This window comes from Rhinopithecus roxellana, chromosome 8, assembly GCF_007565055.1.
Source record: "Rhinopithecus roxellana isolate Shanxi Qingling chromosome 8, ASM756505v1, whole genome shotgun sequence".
Taxonomy (NCBI): Eukaryota; Metazoa; Chordata; class Mammalia; order Primates; family Cercopithecidae; genus Rhinopithecus; species Rhinopithecus roxellana.
The window spans coordinates 143,570,351-143,590,384 of record NC_044556.1 but is presented as its reverse complement, the minus strand read 5'-3'; the positions used below and the strand labels follow the sequence as shown (position 1 = coordinate 143,590,384).

The 20,034-nt window shown below is 36.0% G+C and overlaps 1 protein-coding gene across 1 annotated transcript in view; it reads right to left on the bottom strand.

The window, feature by feature from the left end:
• Positions 1-20,034, bottom strand: part of CDC73 (cell division cycle 73) — a 142,814-nt gene that overhangs the window by 38,359 nt on the left and 84,421 nt on the right. The window contains exons 11-13 of the mRNA XM_010375559.2: positions 13,553-13,610; positions 4,481-4,516; positions 4,100-4,187 (exon numbers count right to left, since the gene is read on the bottom strand). Coding sequence (XP_010373861.1) covers positions 4,100-4,187; positions 4,481-4,516; positions 13,553-13,610 — 182 coding nt within the window. The remainder of the gene's footprint in view (positions 1-4,099; positions 4,188-4,480; positions 4,517-13,552; positions 13,611-20,034) is intronic.

Here is a 20,034-nt window from a genome sequence, read left to right as displayed (position 1 = left end):
TGGAGCAATTTCAGTAGGGCTGGTACCAGCTCTCCTTTACACATCTGGCAGAATTCAGCTGTTAATCTGTATGGTTTGGGGTTGGGGGACTTCTGGTTGGTAGCGTTTTTTTTTTTTTACTACTGATTCAAATTTGGAACTCATTATTGGTCTGTTAAGGATTTCAATTCCTTCCTAATTCAATCTTGAGAGATTGTATGTTTCTAGGAGTTTATCCATTTCTTTTAGGTATTCTAGTTTGTGTGCACAGAGGTGTTCATAGTCTCTGAGGGTTTTCTGTATTTCTGTGCAGTTGGTGGTAATATCCCTTGGTCATTTCTGATTGTGTTTATTTAGTTCTTTTCTCTTTTTTTCTCTATTAATCTAGCTAGCAGTCTATCAATCTTACTCTTTCAAAGAACCAACTTTTGGTTTTACTGATCTTTTGTATGGATTTTCACATATCAATTTTGTTCAGCTCTGATTCTGGTTATTTTCTTCTGCTACCTTTGGGACTGGTTTGCTCTTATTCTTGTAGTTCCTCCAGGTATGACGTTAGGTGGTTAATTTGAGATCTAACTTGGTGATATAGGCATTTAGCACTATGAACTTTCCTCTTAATACAGCTTGAGCTGCGTCCTAGAGATTCTGGTACACTGTATCTTTGTTTTCACTTGTTTCAAAGAATTTTTTGAGGCTGGGCATGGTGGCTCATCCCTGTAATCCCAGCACTTCAGGAGGCCAAGGCGGGCAGATCACTTGGGCCCACGAGTTTGAGACCAGCCTGGGCAACATGGCTAAGCCTAGTCTCTACAAAAAATACAAAACATTTGCCAGGTGTGGTAGCACACACCTGTAGTCCCAGCTACTCAGGAGGCTGAGGCAAGAGGATTGCTTGAGCCCAGGAGGCAGAGGTTGCAGAGAGCCAAGATCACACCACTGCACTTCAGCCTGGGTGACAGAGACCCTGTCTCAAAAAAAAAAAAAAAAAAAAAAAAAAAAAAAACTGTGTTAATTTCATTCTTTGCCAAAAGTGATTTAGGACTAGGCTGCTTAATTTCCATATAATTGTATAAAAACTTAATTTCTTAATCTGAATGTTTGTTAGGTATCTCAACGGTACAAATAATAACACTACTAAACTGATCATCAGGAGACCTGGTTGTATTTCCTGCTCTGCAACTAAATGGCAGAGGTAACCTAAGGCTAAAATAGACTTTAAGTTTCTTTTATCTATCTGTATTTTTGTTCAGGAATAAGAGTGGGTCAAACTAGATATACTGGGTATCATTTTTAGGTTTCAAGTTGTAGAAAACAATACATTTCAAGTTGTTTATATATTATGAAAAATCACTATTATATACATTCTCACTAATAGCACATAATTTGTGAGAGAAGCTAGATAAAGATTTTAAAGGCTAACTGTTGAGGTCAAATTTGTTTCTGAACCTATCTTCAGAATGTGATTCAAATTTGCAGAGTCAAAAGACAGTATATTTTTCACTGTACTTAGAATAAGGCATTGAAACTGAGTTTTACAACAAGTGCTAAACACATTTCTCAACAGCTGCAACTAGTGACAAACCAGTGCCACTCTCATGTGAGTGCCTAGAAGGTTGGGCTTGTGGTACACTTATCCATAGAGTAATTTACTTTTTAGTTATTGCTCTGTAGATGTTAGCTGAAAGAACAAACTCAATATACACATCAATCTCCCCAAATGAGAGTTATCACTAAATTTATCTGAACCTGTCTCATAGTTAAGGCATCAACATCACTGATTAGAAAAACATAAAATTTATTTCTAATGTCAAGTGTATCCCAACTGCAAACAATCTATAGCTAAGTGGCCAAACAGCTTATAAAATAATCTGCTTTTTTTTTTCAGATGGAGTCTCACTCTGTCACCCAGGCTGGAGTGCAGTGGCGCCATCTCAGCTCATTGCAAGCTCCGCCTCCCAGGTTCATGCCATTCTCCTGCCTCTGCCTCCCAAGTAGCTGGGACTACAGGTGCCCGCCACCACACTCAGCTAATTTTTTTTGTATTTTTAGTAGAGACGGGGTTTCACTATGTTAGCCAGGATGGTCTTGATCTCCTGACCTCGTGATCTGCCTGCCTTGGCCTCCCAAAGTGCTGGGATTACAGGTGTGAGCCACCGTGCCCAGTCAATAGTCTGCATTTTTAATTCCCCCCAGGTACAACTCAAACAATTATGAAAAATGAATTAAGAAATTAGCTACATTTGGCAGAGTAACAACTTCCTATTAAAATGGGTTATACTATCTGGTATACTACATTACTGAAACTGGAACTTTATACATAAACACCTGGAAATGCTAAATACAATGTAACATATACCTGAAACGTTGACTAGAAAGAAAATAGTCATGGGCTACAAATGAAGAAAATGCTGAGGACTAATAAAGAACACAGGCATTGCCCACGAGGAAAGTGTAGGCAGTACTGAGAATTGGCTTTTACCAACTACATAGGGAAAGGACACAGAGGAACTGGAACTAGAGCCACACAGGAACTGGAACTAGAGCCACAGAAGAGTCACACAATCAATGAAAGATTAAACTAGAGGGAAAAACTGTTTCCAATCAAATGTCGCGGAAGCATATCCATCTTGATCTACCTCTGGAGGAGGGGAAGAAAAGGGGCTCCTGGATAATTTGTCAGCCAGGGTCCAATGTCACTCGGGTCTGATTCAAAGACGGGCTAGAAATCCTTATGTTAAGAATTAACACAAAAATCAACTCAAGGCTTGAGATATTCTTGAAGCACCTGGCAGGGCAATCACAAATCATTCCGGAAGGACACACCTTTAAGCCAGTACCACTTCAAATAAAACCACATTAAGATTAGTGAGCAACAGTCCAAATTCCTAACAAACACCAAAATGAAATAATATATGTAACACAACAGGAAAATTTGACAGCTTTTGTTTAGTAAGAAGAACCATGAAAATGTAACAAATACTATGAAAATATTAAAGCAGAATACAGTTAACCCCCTTCTCTCCAACTAGTGATCACAGCATTTCTCTTATCCTCTGAAACAGTATGTATTACAATTTTTGAGCTCCTGCATTTTCTATCCCCTATTTCATAAAATACATTCTGATAGAAGGAACTATCTTAAAATCCGACATCAGTCAATGGTATTTAGCTGAATATATAAAATAGTCACCCATTTTAACAATGAGGATGACTAAAAAAAAAAAAAATCTACTGAGGAAAAACTGTTTGCAACACTGTGTCTAAAAAACTTGATAGCATTCTGAAAATCACTTAAACATGGCTCATTTTAAACCTTGTTAATGTATATATCACTGAAGCTTATTTAAAACAATTTTTATATTGCCATCTTTCTTCTGTAAACTATAGCCAATCCAAGAAGTAGTAAACAGACTTAAAAATAGTCACAATATTTAAAAGTGATATGTCTACTCATATTCATTAATAGAAGAAATGCTATGGGAAAATATATGTAAACTACTTAAATTTTAAATCTGAAAGTGGTTGGGAATGGAAGAGATTTATTTTGTGTTCAATAACCATGATGCATGTTTATTAGAACAAACTGGGTACAACTGTGATTGTATTCATTTTAATAAGGAAATGAGGAAGGAAAATAAGACATTAAAAATTTTTTAAAGTTAAGCATGTGGAAATTTTATCATCATTTATAGGTTTCATTTTCTTTAACATTCACTGCTATCTAGGTTAACTATGCCCGCCACCTATCCACCTACTTACTCTCACTAGGGTATAACATCTAATATTCAGAGAGAACCTGAACTGAGGAAGTTTTAGAACGTCCTCAAGCTCTCTCACAGAAAAATATCAAAAGAAAACAATTCTTACTAAAAGTTAATATGATAGTATCCTTTTTCATCAGGACTTTAGCCAGAAGTTTCTGTAACTTTCCCTAGAGGATTCAAATATAAAAGAATATATTCTGTTTTGAAAAATTATGTTTCATACTATGTGTAAGGCCTATACCACAGAAACTGAAATTTTGTTTTCTCCAAATAAGTAATACTGATTCAGTAACTACTATTTTCCAATGATATCTCAATGTCCTACGAATAGGATAGTTTAATAAATTACTTACTTCAGGTCCTGTAGAAGGTCTTTTGCATTAAGCATGGTTATTAAAGAGGTGGTAGCTGCAGGAATTATGATAATGGGTGTTCGGGATCCTATAAAGACAAAATTTTACAGGTAGAAAATATATTATTAGGAATTACAATTACTTTCCCTACTAAAAGTTAAAAGATTATAAATTGTAACTTTAACTCTTTTGATCTAAAAAATATTTTAAGCCAGTGGATATTAAAAAATAAATTAATAATCAATGTGGCTTGAGCTCTGACAAATCAGAATGGATACCAAGCACAAACATGTGATATAGCTGCATAAGGAAAGTATCAGGCCTGGTTCTGCAATCATTTACTTTTAAAAGTTAAGTTTAAAATCATATTCACAACCTCACCTTTCTTCTGATTTGGGGGAGGTCTTGCTTGAGAAACTGTAAAGAAGAAAAAAAATCACAACTCTATGTCATAAAAACCATATTCTTATTTTCAAACTTACAAGGGGCATTTTTTAAATTATTTGTATTCACATATGACTAACTGTAAATCAGAAGACGTATTTTACAACTTACTATCTTCTCAACATTCTCTGACAAAAATATTAAAATGCATTATTCAACAATCTGCAGTCAAAAGGAAAGTGAATATACAATATCCATAGCTCTGTTTCTACAGTTTCAGTTAACCACAGTCCACTGTGGTCTGAAAATATTAAAGAGAAAATTCCAGAAACAAACAATTCACAAGATTTGAAATTGCACATCTTTCTCAGGAGCATAACGAAATCTCACACTGCCCCACCCAGGATGTGAATGCTCTCTTTGTCCAGCACACCCACACTCTATACACTACCCACACTTTAGTCACTCAGTAGTCATCTCCTTCACTGTTATCACAGTTCTTGTTTCAAGTGGCCATTGTTTTACATACAAATGGCCCCAAAGTGCAAGAGTGATAAGGCTGACAATTTGGATATGCCACTACCAAAGACAGGACATTAAGTGTTTCCCTTAGGTGAAAAGGTGAAAATCTCTACTTAGTAAGAAAAGAAAAAAATAAAATAAAATCACATCCTGAGGTTGCTAACATCTACAATAAAAACAAAGAATCTACCACCCGTGTAATTGTGAAGAAGAAAAAGAAATTCATGCTACTTTTGCCTTTGTACCTCAAACTGCGAAAGTTTCAGTCACAGTGAGTGACAGTGTTTAATTAAGATGGAAAAGGCATTATATTTATGGGAGACATAAAGAGAAACATGTTCTGGTTGACTGAAACTGCTTTTGTACTATCCCTCCCTGGTTTCAAGTATCCACTGAGGGTCTTGGAATGTATGCCTTGTTAGTAAGTGGGGACTACTGTATTACAATGCTAGGCACTGAGTATCTACATTCATGGATGTTCAGGTCTCGCAAAAAAAAAAAAAAAAAAGAGAGAGAGAGAGAAGAAATAATTTCATAATAAGCTGATTACCACTGTAATAAATGTGAAAGCAGAGTATAAGAGCAAATAATACTGTGCAAAGTGTGAATACGCTTAACCACTCTGGAAGAAAAGGAAAAGTAGTTATTGAGAGCTAAGTTTAAAAGATTCCTTTTATTTTTTTTTCTTTCTTTTAAAAATTGTTTCTGGTCTCTTTTTAGGTGAGAAATACAGCATTACAGGTAATCAGTCATGTATATGTGAAGGTCTATATTATCTGAAAATGACCCTATGATCTCGATTGTGATCATATTATAAATACACAAATCTTCCTATCTTTTTTTGTTCTTTTTAACAAAAACAGGGTCTCGCTCTGTCACCCAGGGTTGATTTCGAACTCCCGAGCTCAAGCTATCCTCCCACCTCAGCCTCCTAAAGTGCTGGGATTACATGGGTAAGCCACTGAGCCTGGCCCGTATCTTCGTATTATGTTTATATACAATGAACTTTTAATGCATAGAAATATTTGTTGACATTAATGATAATAATAACCTAACACAAGATCAATATATCTTAGGATAAAAAGTGCTGCAAGTTCTATTCTCAGTATTTGACCATACAATAACTCAATGTGCCACATGCTATGATCGAGTTTTGTTTTTTAAATGACAAAAATAAAGAAAAATTTAGAAGACTTAAAATTCTAATTGAATGTCAGTTCTTAAAAACGGATACCATCTTTAAAGTGAATAACACAGCACACGCACTTTCGGAAAACGTTTTATTTAAAAAGCAGCAAAATGCTACATTTTAACTAATTCTTTGTAATCCTTTGTATAGCTCTCTCATTGTGATAAACTATCATAGGATTCAGTAGTATGATCTTCGAGCCACAGAAAGCAGATAACGATATACACAAATACATGCTGAGACATATGCCTTTACTATTACGGTTTTCTCATCTTCTGGCTGAGAAAAAAAACTAGAATTTTCTTAAATCAATTAGAGAAATGGAGGGTCATGGATAAATCTGATTGGTTAGATAGTGTCATCTGGAATATAATACAGTCTCGGTAAATATTTGGCATTTGTTGGAGAGATAAAGGGATAACAGGATGGACAAACAGGAAACAGGAGTTTCTATTATGATTAAAGGGAACTACAAAAAAACAAAGAGGTTTCAAGAAATAAATCTTTGATGGACAGATGGAAGGAAAGGAGGGAAGGGGGAGAGGAAGAGAGGGAAGAAGAAAGAAACGGCAAGGGAGAAATCTGTGACTGAAGTACTGTTGGATTTGGTGAGGAAATCCACAAATGCCCTCAGGAATTTAGGCAAACATTTACTAAACTCAAGGCCGAGAAGACCCAACGTAAGAAAAAGGCAAAACAAAACAACTCACAAATGTTAAAAATAAAGTTTAGAGGTTTAGTTTTAAAAAAAAAACTGCAAATGAATATAAACAAGTTCTCTAGTATGTAAGGACCCTGACTGAGACACTGTGATGAACATGTCAATGAGAAGCTTGATCTTAAAGAGGGAGGGGGAGAGAAACATAAGGAGTTTGTATGACAGAGTGATCAACAGCAAAGGTCTGTATTCAGATTATTTTAGTTCATATCCTTATTTTGCCACTGTCTAGGCAAGTTGATTAACTTTGCTCAGCCTCAGTTTCCTCAATTGTAAAAGCGATAATAGTTTCTATATCTTGATATTGCTGTGAGAATTTAAAAAATAATAATGCATGCCAAAGTCCTTAACCAGGTATTAGCACAAACTCACCATTTACTGAATCCTGTAACTACAGTAGATGCTAACTGCTGCCGCTTCTACTACTACTACTTCTACTACTACTCAAGCAAGTGCGCTAATTGCCAATTTACAAGCTGAGAATAAATCATAAGAAAAATTACTGTTGCTTTGTTTGATTTCAAATAAATTAGATTCTTAAGAAACATTCATTCGGAGCCTATGTATAAGCATCGCTGCTAAGTTATTATTAAACTGCAAATAAAACAGAAGTAATTCCTGCCCTCAAAGAGCTTTCAGCAGAGTAGGGGAGCCCAGACCATAAACAAAAATGCAACCAAACACATAATCTAATTGGAACACATACTAAGGGAACAAAATGAGAGTATACTGGCAGAAAAGTGTGCTTTAGATAGAATGCAAAAAGCTTCTCAAAGAAAGTGGCATTTAAGCTGAAATTTGAAAGATGAAAACAAGCCAACTTGCCAAGAACAAGTAGGCGAACAGTCCAGATAAGAGGTAGGAATGTGGGCAAATATCATGGGCAGGAAGAAATTGCTGCACTTAGGGAACTGAAACAAAGCAAATGTGTAGACCACAGGGAAGAAAGAAAGAATGGCAGGAGATGAGGTTACAAATACATGCAGAGATCAATTAATCTAGGGCCTTTTAAGCAATATTAAGTTTACATTTAAGTGCTACTGGAAAGTCCTATAACTATTAAGCTAGAAAATGACAAGATTTTCTTTTCTTTTTTTTTTTTTTTTTTTTTTTTTTTGAGACAGGGTCTCGCTCTGTTGTCCAGGCTGGAGTGCAGTGGCCGGATCTCAGCTCACTGCAAGCTCCGCCTCGCGGGTTCACGCCATTCTCCTGCCTCAGCCTCCCGAGTAGCTGGGACTACAGGTGCCCGCCACCTCGCCCGGCTAGTTTTTTTGTATTTTTTTGGTAGAGACGGGGTTTCACCTTGTTAGCCAGGATGGTCTCGATCTCCTGACCTCGTGATCCGCCCGTCTCGGCCTCCCAAAGTGCTGGGATTACAGGCTTGAGCCACCGCGCCCGGCCAAGATTTTATTTTCGTTTCACAAGTCTGGAAGAAAAAAAAAAGACAATGGATTTGGACAAGGGATCAAAAAGGGTACAAGTGTGAAAGCAGAAAGCTCAGTTAGGACTATTACAACAGTCAACAATGGTGCTACTCAAACCATGTGTGGTTGAGTTTTTGTTTTATTTCCAATTCAAAGTCAACTGAATAAAACATAATAACAATGAATTTCTAGAAAGATGATAACGTACTCAGATGCTATGACACTATTTTACCCTCAATTTCTGTATCTATTTTGTTGGCACCGGAAATAAAAAGGTCATGGGCTGACACCAGGCAGCCGATCACACTGAGACCCACTGGTCTAGAGAAATGATGATGGTTTCTACTTGAGTTGTGGTAGTGGAGAAAAAGAAAAATAGGTAAATTTGGAATACAGAAAAGGTACATCTGACAGAACCCACCAACAGAAAAGTAGTAAGGAAATGTGATGAATAAAGAGTAACTTCCAAATTTTTGATTTAAGAAACAAAGTTGATGGTGGTGTCACTCTATGAAAAAGGAGAAGACTATAGAGTAAGCGACCTTGGGGAAAATAGCACAGAAAACATTATCTTAATTAGTTTTAAAATGCCTATGGCAAATCCAAATGTTACACAGACAGTTAATATAAGAGACCAGAAGTTTGAACTGCAGACACAAATTTGGAAATCATTAGCACATAGATTTAAAACTATGGGATGAGAGGGGAAGTACTCCAAACAGTAGCTAGGTTATAAAACATGATTGAATAGCATAATAAATTTGTATAAAATATATAGCCACTAGTTCACTCTCTCAATCTCACATGAGTGGTATTAAGCACATAAACTAGTACCATAGGCCACTTAGTCATCTCAAAAGAACTATGAATCAGTGAAGTATAGATGGTGTATACATTAAGAAAGGAGAGAAGAAGACAAGGATATGTGCAAGAAATTCAATATGGCTATAAAAAGGAAAGACAGTGAAGTCCAGAACTATGGCCTTTCTGCTGCAGGAAGTCAGGGACCCCGAACGGAGGGACCAGCTGGAACCGCAGCAGCAGAATATAAATTGTGAAGATTTCATGGACATTTATCAGTTCCCAAAATTAATACTTTTATAATTTCTTATGCCTGTCTTTATTGCAATCTCTGAACATAAATTATGAAGATTTCATGGAATTTATCACTTCCCTAATAATACTCTTATAATATCTTATGCCTGTCTCTAATCTCTTTATCCTGTTATCTTTGTAAGGTGAGAATGTACGCCACCTCAGGACTACTACCGTACAAATCGATTGTAAAACATGTGTTTGAACAATATGAAATCAGTGCACCTTAAAAAAGAACAGAACAACAACGATTTTCAGGGAACAAGGGAAGATAACCACAAGGTCTGACTGCCTGCAGGGTCAGGCAGAATAGAGCCGTATTTTTCTTCTTGCAGAGAGCCTATAAACAGACATGCAAGTAAGTGAGATATCACTGAATTCTTTTCCCAGCAAGGAATACCCTGGGGAAGGAATGCGTTCCTGGGGGGAGGTCTATAAACGGCTGATCTGGGAGTGTCTGTCTTATAAGGTTGAGATAAGGACTGAAATACGCCCTGGTCTCCTGCAATACCCTCAGGCTTACCAGGATTGGGGAATTACAGCCTGGTAAATTTTGTCTGGAGCAGTTCTCTGCTCTCGAACCCTGTTTTCTGTTAAGATGTTTATCAAGAAATGCACAGCGGGACACAGACCCTCATCAGTAATTCTAATCTTGCCTTTGCCTTGTGATCTTTATTGCCTTTTGAAGCATGTGATCTCTGTGACCCACTCCCTGTTCATATAACCCTCCCCTTTTAAAATCCCTAATAAAAACCTGCTGGTTTTGCGGCTCAGGGGACATCACGGAACTACCAATATGTGATGTTACCCCCGGAGGCTCAGCTATAAAATTACTGTCTTTGTACCCTTTCTCTTTATTTCTCAGACCAGCTGACAGGGAAAATAAAAAGAACCTACGTTGAGATATCGGGGGCTGGTTCCCTCAATACTTTCAAATGCTTTTATTTATGAATTCACTGGAAAACATGTGCCTCTTGTTAGTTATATTCCCTAAATGAATTTTGAGAGGCTGGAAATTTTTAGAGCTTTAGATGTTTAAAGTGTTTAACTGTAAACACTTTAAAACATTAAATTTACCCAGAGACTTGCCTGGCACAACAGCACTAAATAAGTATTTGATGAAATGAGAAATAAAAATTTGTAAATGCTCAAAAACAGAACTCCACCCTTGAGGTATCTCACTCAAGGAAAGAATAGGTGGGTCAGTCTCCCATTTCCAAATTATCCAAACTCTACCCAACAAATAACAGTTACACTTCTATAATCTCCCTTCTTACACTGGCCATATACATTTTGGGTACTCACATTTTTCAGATTTTAAAGAAATAATACTAGTGTACATGTCAAATATTAAACAATATCCCTTCAAAACTGGGCTGTACCCCCCAAAACAGATGCATTTAACATTTTGGCAGCAAAATAAAATACACTAATTAGGACAAATAAAGACTTCAAACTACTACTATCCATTCCAATCAAGTCCTATTGCTGAATGACAGCAAAAAATCTTAATTACTTTAGAATAGTGGGTAGGAAATGTGGATGTATGGGTATGGAGCAGTAAGTGGGAGGAGAAAGTGGAAAGTTCACATGGATGGGTATTAGAATATCTGACATATGATGAGACATTCGTTCAGATTAATTTCAATCGGTTTAATCCCCAGTGCACTTTAGCAGAGCAATTGAAGAAGTAGGCTAGAACGTTAAGAGGTGAAAAGACTTAGGACCCCTTACTTTACACACATGATCTTCCCCTAGCCACATAACTGGCTAGTAAAATCCAGTCCCTTTAACTTTATTTTATCACAAGACACATCTGAACAAAACGGTTTGTCTAGATATCAGTGCCTCCCCCCACCCTTTCCTTATGTACTAACTTATTTTATGAAAATATGAAATAGGCCCCGGTGTGTGATGTTCCCCTTCCCGAGTCCAAGTGATCTCATTGTTCAGTTCACACCTATGAGTGAGAACATGCGGTGTTTGGTTTTCTCTTCTTGTGATAGCTTGCTAAGAATGATGGTTTCCAGCTGCATCCATGTCCCTACAAAGGACGCAAACTCATCCTTTTTTATGGCTGCATAGTATTCCATGGTGTGTATGTGCCACATTTTCTTAATCCAGTCTGTCACATCACACACCGGGGCCTATCATGGGGAGGGGGGAGGGGGGAGGGATTGCATTGGGGAGTTATACATGATATAAATGATGAATTGATGGGTGCTGACAAGTTGATGGGTGCAGCACACCAACATGGCACAAATATACATATGTAACAAACCTGCACGTTATGCACATGTACCCTAGAACTTAAAGTATAATAAAAAAATTAAAAAAATAAATAAAAGAAAAAAAAAAGAAAATATGAAATAGAAAAAATTTTACATCACAGATTCTAAGTTAGAATCCTCAGGTGGTGGATTGTTCTCCTTTCTCCATTTCTGACAAACCATAACCTCCCATCCCTCCCTTCCAAAACAATTCTCTTATCTGTGATTCAACTGCCTCCACAATCTTCCTATACTTCATGTTTAGTATTCTTTGGGCCCAACCCCATCTGTCCATCCCTATTTCCTTCACTTTTTTCTTTCTTCCTGTAAAAAGCTCCTTCAGCTTCTCTTAGTTTCCGGACAAGAGCCTACTATATAGAAATTCAAATAATATTTGTTGAATTTAGTTGTTCTTCTTATACTCTCATGATAGATTCTGGTATGATCATCTCTACTGAAAATTAGTCCTGTCATCTTAATCAATTACATCCAGTCTAGTCTAAGTATAACAAGGCTGACAGAGCACTCCTCTTCTCCACACCTACTTAAAAACAGCAATGACAAAAATTTCAAACAAACCTACTGTCAAACAAAAAACAAAAACAAAAAAAGGAAATACTAGCCACATCTAAGAGGAGCACGAATACAGGACATAGGGAAATCACCCTGCAAAACCATCCCAACATAAGCCCCATGTACCATGCTTTTGACGTGCCTCTAGAAAATATTTAATATTCATAATCTAAATAATTTTAGAATTGGCCTGTGTACATACTATGAATAAGAGGATATCCAAATCTGCACTATTGATACTGTGAAATTTATGCAGAAGATCCAGTTAAGTTCTTGCCTGCGTCTTTCCAATGCTTTATTTTCTTTCTTCATACTCACTTTCAACAGCACTGATGAGGTTATTTTTTTAAAAAATAAAAAAGGGCCGGGGGGGACAGCTGGTATAGCCTAGCACTGAAATTATGCTAAATAAATGTAAAAATAAAACAAACACCAAACACCAAAAACAAACCCAAAAGACCAAAAATAAATATAGGGTTGGTATCTAAATATCTATAAAGATCAGTCTTTTTAGGTACTAGGAATAAGGGGAAGAATTTTTCTAAAATAACTTCAATACTACCTTTGCTTAACACATTTTTAAAAAAATGATACAGAACTTTAGGTGTTCAACACAGATATCTGATGTTCTAAGCATCAAAGCTGAATATGATTCTATGAAAATTATAATTCTGTGCTGCCGTAGGAAAAAAAATCACATCTGTACATACTACCTGATGAGGATGGATATATATAAATAGCTTTTAAACATTTAAAAATGTTTTAAAACATGTTTCTAATATCTTAACCAAAATGAAAACATTTTCTTAAAAATTTTCTTTAAGTCTTCACTATACCTATTTATTCAAGTAAATGTTCTATAGTAAAACTTCATTATTGAAAAACAGTGTTTTATAACCCATTTTATCAATGACCTGTGAATCAAATCAGGGAAAACATTACTTCAATAAAGAATATTACAAAATCCAGTTCAGCTGCTTAATGCACTATAAGGAAAATAAATGATTTAATATGCTTTTCACTTTATTTCTTTATGTCTTTCTGCTAAAAACATGAAGATTTATTAATGATGCTGACTGAAGTTTAGCAAGCGTTTTATGTATATTATCATCGTTTTGAGATCTGCTTAAACAGTATTGACAGTCTTTAAAGAAACATGACTTTGCAATATATTTTAAGTAAAATTTAAATTTGTTCAAAGCATTATACACATACCAGAAAACTTGCACTATTATGAACTTCTGAAAGAAAGCAAAAAACAAAGTTTTATATTTTTACCTGGTCTTGGTACTGGCTGGGCTGCAGGAGTCTGAGTCTTCCGTGCAGATGCACCTTCCTTTAAAAGAATAAGAATTGATATATAAGATCAAAGTTTCTTTACATAATAAACACTTTAATTATTGCAAAGAAATCTCATATCTCTCTGTCTCTTGTTCTGTTTCTCTCAATTGGTTACTCCACTAAACACGTTATGACCTACGGTTTAAAAAAAAAATAAAAATGAAAACTCTCCTGATCTTTTATGCTATTAGTCATGAGATCGTAATAAACATCTTTAGCGTAAAACAAACTTAGTTACTACAGAGTAGTTACTGTAAGCATGTAATATTTTTAAATGATTTGTTTAACTGCTGACAATTTTAATATTCTCAGAAATATCATTGCCTATTCTAAAATCAAGTCAACCTTTTTTTCTCTAAACAATCTCAAAATAAATAAATGATATATACTCTCCTGGTAAAAAAAAAAACCTAACATACGTTATATTGGAAAGTATTCAAAAAACATAAACATTTCAAATAATTAAATGCCTTTAAAATAATTAAATGCATTTATAAAGAAGAGATGTTACATTTGAATTAAGAGCAGATGAGAGTATCTTAAAAACTAAATAACAAATCTCAATAATTACTGAAAATGTAAGATGTACAAGGAAATATGCTAAGGGTTGAAGTATATCAATTATATACTCAAGGACGGATGCCTCTGAAATGCTTAAGATTCTTAAAATGTCTGTTTTTAGTGCAATAGTTTCAATCATATTCACAGGGATATTTCATAATACATTTTTCTTTATACAAACTTGCAAGTGTAAATTTCCTAACTATGAATTCATAAAGACTTTAGTTGTACATAACAGAAGGAAATTTGACAAATATCAGGGGAGGTACATAAATACATAAAAATTAAAATCAACATTAGCGTCACAAAGAACATTTCCAAAGAAATACTGCTAAATACTAATTATAATTACACTACATTCTCTTCAAAATTTGAGATAGTAAACATGGTAAAATTGTTTGAAATAGCAGGCTATCCTATAGCATTTTTTAAAAAATAAATGACTATAAAAATGAGTACAAGAGAAAGAAGACTTTCACTTCAATACATTGGTATTCCTAGTATTCAGTTAGAACATCACAGAAACCATTCTTTATTACAAGAAACAATAGTCACAGGAGCAGGTAGGTGGCAAAAACTCCAAGAAGAAAAAAAAAAACAACCAAACAAAAAGACACCTGAGGACAGCAAAATACACTTTTTTCCAATGTTCTCACTATTGCGCATTTAGTTATTGATATATATTGGTGTATTTACTACTGAGTCATTCCAGGTGCTGGTTTCACAGATGTTTATTCATAAAAATTTATCAAGCGTACTTATGATATGGTCTTCCTCCAATTATATTACATTCAGGTAAACCTTTAAATGTTTAAAAAATAAAAAAAGTGAGTCATAAGGTGAAAAGCACATCAAATATTTAACATCATTACAATGTGGGGGAACCTTCTGATTATATTTGTCTCTAAGTTTATATTAGGGGATATAACTATTTTTATTCTTTGTAATTCCAGTACCTGGAGCATAGTAGGCTCTGGGCACTGCAGCTAGTTGAACTGAACTGCACTTAGATTTTTAAAAAATCAGAAGCCAGGGGACAATCATTAAATAGGAATCCATTAAAAGAAACATTAGCTCCTATATAAAGAATGAACTAGATATTATATAATAAGAGTAAACTAATCATATTACTTACCTATTCTAGTATATAAATACTGACTCGTCGGGATGTGATTTAAGAGGAAAAACATAGAAATTGAGACAGAAAAACAATGAGCACGCATATATGCAGACATCTTCTGTCCACATTTAACCACGAGTCTGGCTGGATTCAAATCAAAGCCCTTCTTTTTTTGGAATAGAGTGGCCTAAGTTCAAAATCACCAGAATAAAAATTATGTGCATATAAAGATAACTATACAAACCCAAAGCGATCCAACTAACTACTGAATTAGTTGTACACCTGTACCATAAGCATGTGTATAAGCATGTATAAATAAACGTATAAGCATGTGTAAATAATATGGAGAAAAAAAAAAACCTTTTCTACTACAAATTATAACCCTTGGGAATTTTTGTCTACTTTTGAATAAGCTCAAAACTTGATCCCTTTAAATGCCAATAATGGGTATTTTCTGTTTGCCTAGTAATAATCCTTGCTTGATGACCCAATCACTCCTTTTTGGCAATAAGCTCTATCCCCTCGTCACTAGGAAAGGTATATATCCTAGACTTCATCAATTAAAAGTCCTTCTTTGGGACTGTTCTTTATAGACTGGGATTATTTTTTATAGACTACAGCTAGCTGTTAAAACCACTAGTTACAAGGCTACAAGGAAATAAGCCTAAAATCACTGATGATGATGTCCCTTGACTCATGGAGAAAATGTATGGGCAGAAAAGAGAATTAAGCCATAATGTAAGAAAAGAGGTAGAATATAATACCCTTTATAATACCTATTATCTATTTCTAGTGGCCTGCAAGACCTACTTTACCCTTAACCATTCTTGATTATAGGAGTCCAATCTCCCATCTCAGCACTCTACAAACCCCACACACACTTTTGTTTGTCTCAGTTGAATCAAAGTTCTATCAGGTGCAACAGAAAAAAACGTTATCTAATTTTGTCTTCTCAAGGCTTACGGAAAATTTCAGTTGTCGAAGTCAGTACAGTATAACTTCATTTAATTTTTGAGTTGGTACAAACAACCGCCCCGCCAATACACACACAAAGAGTTATACAGCTGTGACACAACAACAAACTAATGACAAAACAGTAGAATATAACCTTCTTGGAAGAAAACTGGGAAGTTCTTTGCAAATCATGTCATGAATTTATAGCCGTTTCTAGGACTCTCCCCAGCCAAAATCACTCAGGAGGCTAAAAGCACATTCTACTATGATTTCCATTATTTTTAAGTAAAGCCGGAGTAGTCGCTGCATAAGGGATTGCAGAAATCAACCCCACCACCCTCCACCCTAAAGATGAAGAGACAAAGGTGAAGTCATTTTTCAAAGGCAACACACACACACATACATACACACACACCACATGTATTAATAAACAGAAAAAATAATCTGGAAGTAATATGGAACAGACTGACAATCCTTTTTTTTTTTTGAGACGGAGTCTCGCTCTGTCGCCTGGGCTGGAGTGCAGTGGCTGGATCTCAGCTCACTGCAAGCTCCGCCTCCCGGGTTTACGCCATTCTCCTGCCTCAGCCTCCCGAGTAGCTGGGACTACAGGCGCCCGCCACCTCGCTCAGATAGTTTTTTTGTATTTTTTAGTAGAGACGGGGTTTCACAGTGTTAGCCAGGATGGTCTCGATCTCCTGACCTCGTGATTCACCCGTCTCGGCCTCCCAAAGTGCTGGGATTACAGGCTTGAGCCACCGCGCCCGGCCTGACAATCCTATATTTTTAAAGACATATTTGGATTGGAAGAAAAAACACTACACAGCTGGGAAAAGAAAGGTATCGGCAAAAAACAAAAGAGTTGACAAGTTGTGCTAACTGGAGAGGAAAACCTGCTTTCTCTTGTAAAGTCAGAAGCATTATAATTTCACCAAGACTTGAGGCATTCGAGAAAAGTAATAACCGAATTAACACAGAAGGGAAAAACGGTGAGAGAACCACATTTGTGAATAATAAAAATACAAAACAAAGTATGCTGTTTACAAGCAATCCTGGCTTTCATTATTTTAGCAAATGAGATCTCTAAAATTTTCTGATATTTGCAAAGGACCAGTATGTGCAGTTTAAACAAGCAGAATAAATATCTTAATATATAATACCGTCATGACTGTATATTTAGAAAACCCCATCGTCTCAGCCCAAAATCTCCTTAAGCTGATAAGCAACTTCAGGAAAGTCTCAGGAAACAAAATCAATGTGCAAAAATCACACCCATTCTACACCAATAACACACAAACAGAGAGCCAAATTATGAGTGAACTCCATTCACAATTGCTTCAAAGAGAATAAAATACCTAGGAATCCGACTTATAAGGGATGTGAAGCAACTCTTCAAGGAGAACTACAAACCACTGCTCAATGAAATAAAAGAGGACACAAACAAATGGAAAGATCATTCCATGCTCATGGATAGGAAGAATCAATATCGTGAAAATGGCCACACTGCCAAAGGTAATTTATAGATTCAATGCCATCTCCAACAAGCTACCAATGAGTTTCTTCACAGAATTGGAAAAAACTACTTTAAAGTTCATATGGAACCAAAAAAGACCCTGCATTGCCAAGCCAATCCTAAGCCAAAAGAACAAAGCTGGAGGCATCACACTACGTGACTTCAAACTATACTACAAGGCTACAGTAACCAAAACAGCATGGTACGGGTACCAAAACAGAGATATAGACCAACGGAACAGAACAGAGCCCTCAGAAATAATACCACACATGTACAAACATCTGATCTTTGACAAACCTGACAAAAACAAGAAACGGGGAAAGATTTCCTATTTAATAAATTGTGCTGGGAAAACTGGCTAGCCATATGTAGAAAGCTGAAATGGATCCCTTCCTTACACTTTATACAAAAATTAATTCAAGAGGGATTAAAGACTTAAATGTTAGACCTAAAACCATAAAAACCCTAGAAGAAAACCTCGGTAATACCATTCAGGACATAGGCATGGGCAAGGACTTCATGTCTAAAATACCAAAAGCAATGGCAACAAAAGCCAAAATTGACAAATGGATCTAATTAAACTAAAGGGCTTCTGCACAGCAAAAGAAACTACCATCAGAGTGAACAAGCAACCTACAGAATGGGAGAAAATTTTTGCAACCTACTCATCTAACAAAGGGCTAATATCTAGAATCTACAAAGAACTCAAACAAAGTTACAAGAAAAAAAAAAAACAACCCCATCAAAAAGTGGGCAAAAGATATGAACAGATACTTCTCAAAAGAAGACATTTATGCAGCCAACAGACACATAAAAAAATGCTCATCATCACTGGCCATCAGAGAAATGCAAATCAAAACCACAACGAGACACCATTTCACACCAGTTAGAATGGCCATCATTAAAAAGTCAGGAAACAACAGATGCTGGAGAGGATGTAGAGAAATAGGAACGCTTTTACACTGTTGGTGGGAGTGTAAACTAGTTCAACCATTGTGGAAGACAGTGCGGCAATTCCTCAAGGATCTAGAAGTAGAAATACCATTTGACCCAACCATCCCATTACTGGGGATATACTCAAAGGATTATCAATCATGCTGCTATAAAGACACATGTATACGTATGTTTATTGCGGCACTATTCACAATAGCAAAGACTTGGAATCAACCCAAATGTCCATCAATGACATACTGGATTAAGAAAATGCGGCACATATACACCATGGAGTACTATGCAGCCATAAAAAAGGATGAGCTCGTATCCTTTGTAGGGACATGGATGCAGCTGGAAACCATCATTCTCTGCAAATTATCGCAAGGACAAAAAACCAAACACCGCATGTTCTCACTCATAGGTGGGATTTGAGCAATGAGAACACTTGGACACAGGGTGGGGAACATCACACACCGGGGCCTGTCGTGGGGTGGGAGGAAGGGGGAGGGATAGCATTAGGAGATATACCTAATGTAAATGACGAGTTAATGGGTGTAGCACACCAACATGGCACGTGCACATGTATACATAGGTAACAAACCTGCGCGTTGTGCACATGTACCCTAGAACTTAAAGTATAATTTAAAAAAATAAAAAAGTATATTAAAAAAATACCATTAGAAAAATATATTTGTTGCAAGTGAAAAAGAATACAATATATACATATTTAATTTTAAAATGTTACCTGAAACAGTGAAACACTGAAAATTTTTTTTTTTTCAAAACAGGATCTCACTCTTTCACCCAGGTTGGAGTGCAGCGGTGCAATCTCAGCTCACTGCAGCCTTGACCTCTGGGGCTCAAGCAATTCTCCCACTTCAGCCTCCAAGCATGCACCACCATGCCAGACTAGTGTTGTTTGTTTTTTGTTTGTTTGTTTGTTTGGTTGGTTGGTTTTTCTTTTTGGTGAAGACAGGGTTTCGCCATGTTGCCCAGGCTGGTATCAAACTCCTGAGCTGAGGCTCCCAAAGTGCTGGGATTACAGGTGTGTACCACCACGCCTGGCCTGAAAGCTTTTATGAAGAAAACATATATAGAACATATAAGCAGACTCCAGGAGTTTCTAATCTACTCTTCTGTTGTATTAATAAGGGCAAAGGTCACATACGTTTTAAAAATTATTTAAATATTAGTCGTACCCTTGAATGCTTTTACCTTTATTTTAAAAAGTAACTTATTCCTATGAAAACTGGATTTGATAATCAGAATTCCCAAAGATTAGGATATTTTAATATGCATGTGAATTTCTTTTCTCTGTCTTATTTTTTTTTTTTTTTT